This window comes from Dromiciops gliroides, chromosome 3, assembly GCF_019393635.1.
Source record: "Dromiciops gliroides isolate mDroGli1 chromosome 3, mDroGli1.pri, whole genome shotgun sequence".
NCBI lineage: Eukaryota > Metazoa > Chordata > Mammalia > Microbiotheria > Microbiotheriidae > Dromiciops > Dromiciops gliroides.
The window spans coordinates 423,836,710-423,838,651 of record NC_057863.1 but is presented as its reverse complement, the minus strand read 5'-3'; the positions used below and the strand labels follow the sequence as shown (position 1 = coordinate 423,838,651).

The window sequence follows — 1,942 nt, the reverse complement described above, 5'->3', positions numbered from 1 at the left end:
TTGAAAAATAAGTGCCTGTCAAAATAAATATTAAAATATTTTAAAATGCCCAAAGGGCTATAAAGTTGTTCATACCCTTTGACTCAGCAATATTACTATTAGGTCTTTTTCCCAAAGAGATCATTAAAAAAGGGAAAAGAACTCACATGTACAAATATATTTATAGCTGTTCTTTTTGTGGTGGCAAGGAATTGGAAAATGAGGAGTTGCCCATCATTGGGGAATGGCTGAACAAGTTGTGGTATATGAATGTAATGGAATACTATTGTGCAGTAAGAAAAGATGAGCAGGCAGATTTCAGAGAAACCTGGAAGGACTTGCATGAACTGATGATGACTGAGATGAACAGAGCCAAGAGCACATAGTACACAGTATCATCAACATTATTTGGGTTGGGGGGCATTGGGGGGGCAGGGCAATGAGGGTTAAGTGACTTGCCCAGGGTCACACAGCTAGTAAGTGTCAAGTATCTGAGGCTGGATTTGAACTCAGGTCCTCCTGAATCCAAGGCCAGTGCTTTATCCACTGCACCACCTAGCTGCCCCCAACCTTATTTGTTGATCAACTGTGATAGACTTGATTCTTCTCAGCAATACAATGGTACAAGATAGTTCTAAAGGACTCATCATGGAAAAGGCTCTCCAAATCCAAAAACAAAAACAAACAAAAAAAAACTGTGTAATATGGATGCAGATTGAACCATACTATTTCTTTTGGTTTGGGTGCTATTGTTTTTCTTTTTTGAGGTTTTTCCTTTTTGCTCTGATTCTTCTTTCACAGCAAGCCTAATGCAGAAATTTATTTAATGTGATTGTACATATATAACCTATATCAGATTACTTGCTCTCTTGGGGAGGGGAGGAGTGGAGGGAGGGAGAAAAATTTGAAACTAGGAATTATATTTTAAAAATGTTGAAAACTATCTATATGTAACTGGAAAATAATAAAATACTTTTATAATTTAAAAAATATATTTTAAAATAAGAAATGGGGCCCAAATAAATACTTTCAAAAAGAGACTAGCTTTTGGCTCCTAGTTCGTGGTGGTGAAGGTGCAACTTCTTTCGGTCGTCCCTAATCCGGGTTCATCTACCCCGCAGCTTCCAGGCCGAGCCTCCACCTTCGTCGCCGCCATGCCGCCCAAGTTTGACCCTAATGAAATTAAAGTCGTGTTTTTAAGGTGCACTGGTGGTGAAGTTGGTACCACATCCGCTCTGGCCCCCAAAATTGGTCCCTTGGGTTTGTCTCCCAAAGAGGTTGGTGATGACATTGCCAAGGCAACTGGCGACTGGAAAGGGCGAAGGACAGTGAAACTTACCATTCAGAACAGACAGGCCCAGATTGAGGTTGTGCCTTCCGCTTCAGCCTTGATCATCAAAGCCCTAAAGGAACCTCCTAGGGACAGAAAGAAGCAGAAAAACATTAAACACAGTGGAAACATCAGTCTCGATGAGATCATCAACATTGCTCGACAGATGAGGCACCGATCCTTGGCAAGAGAGCTCTCTGGAACCATTAAAGAGATCCTTGGAACAGCCCAGTCTGTGGGCTGCAACATTGATGGCAGGCATCCTCATGATGTTATTGATGACATCAATAGTGGTGCTGTGGAATGCCCAGCAAGTTAAGCTACAAAGGAAGACTATTCCAATAAATTAACATTTGACAAAAAAAAAAAAAGAGAGAGAGAGAGAGACTAACCAATGAAACAACACAAAAGAAGGTGGGAAAGCAAATAAAAAGATTTTATTTCATCTGTTCCTTTTTTGAATCATCAGATAAATCTCAGAAATGTAAGCATAAGGACAGAGATGGATTATAGATATACCCAATTACAACAGTCCTGGGGAAATCATGGGGGAAAATTTGTTCCTTGCAGGAATTTGCAATTTACAAGTTCTTTTGAATTCTACTAGCTGTCAGGCTTTTATGTGTTCTTCCT

General features: G+C 40.0%; 1 protein-coding gene across 1 annotated transcript; it reads left to right on the top strand.

Annotated features, from left to right (window-relative positions):
* The first annotated feature begins 1,133 nt into the window (after nucleotides 1–1,133).
* On the top strand, nucleotides 1,134–1,680 carry LOC122749646 (60S ribosomal protein L12-like). Its single transcript, XM_043996101.1, has one exon. It carries the CDS (start codon nucleotides 1,134–1,136, stop codon nucleotides 1,626–1,628), a length of 495 nt encoding a protein of 164 aa, XP_043852036.1. The 3' UTR covers nucleotides 1,629–1,680.
* Nucleotides 1,681–1,942: the final 262 nt, after the last annotated feature.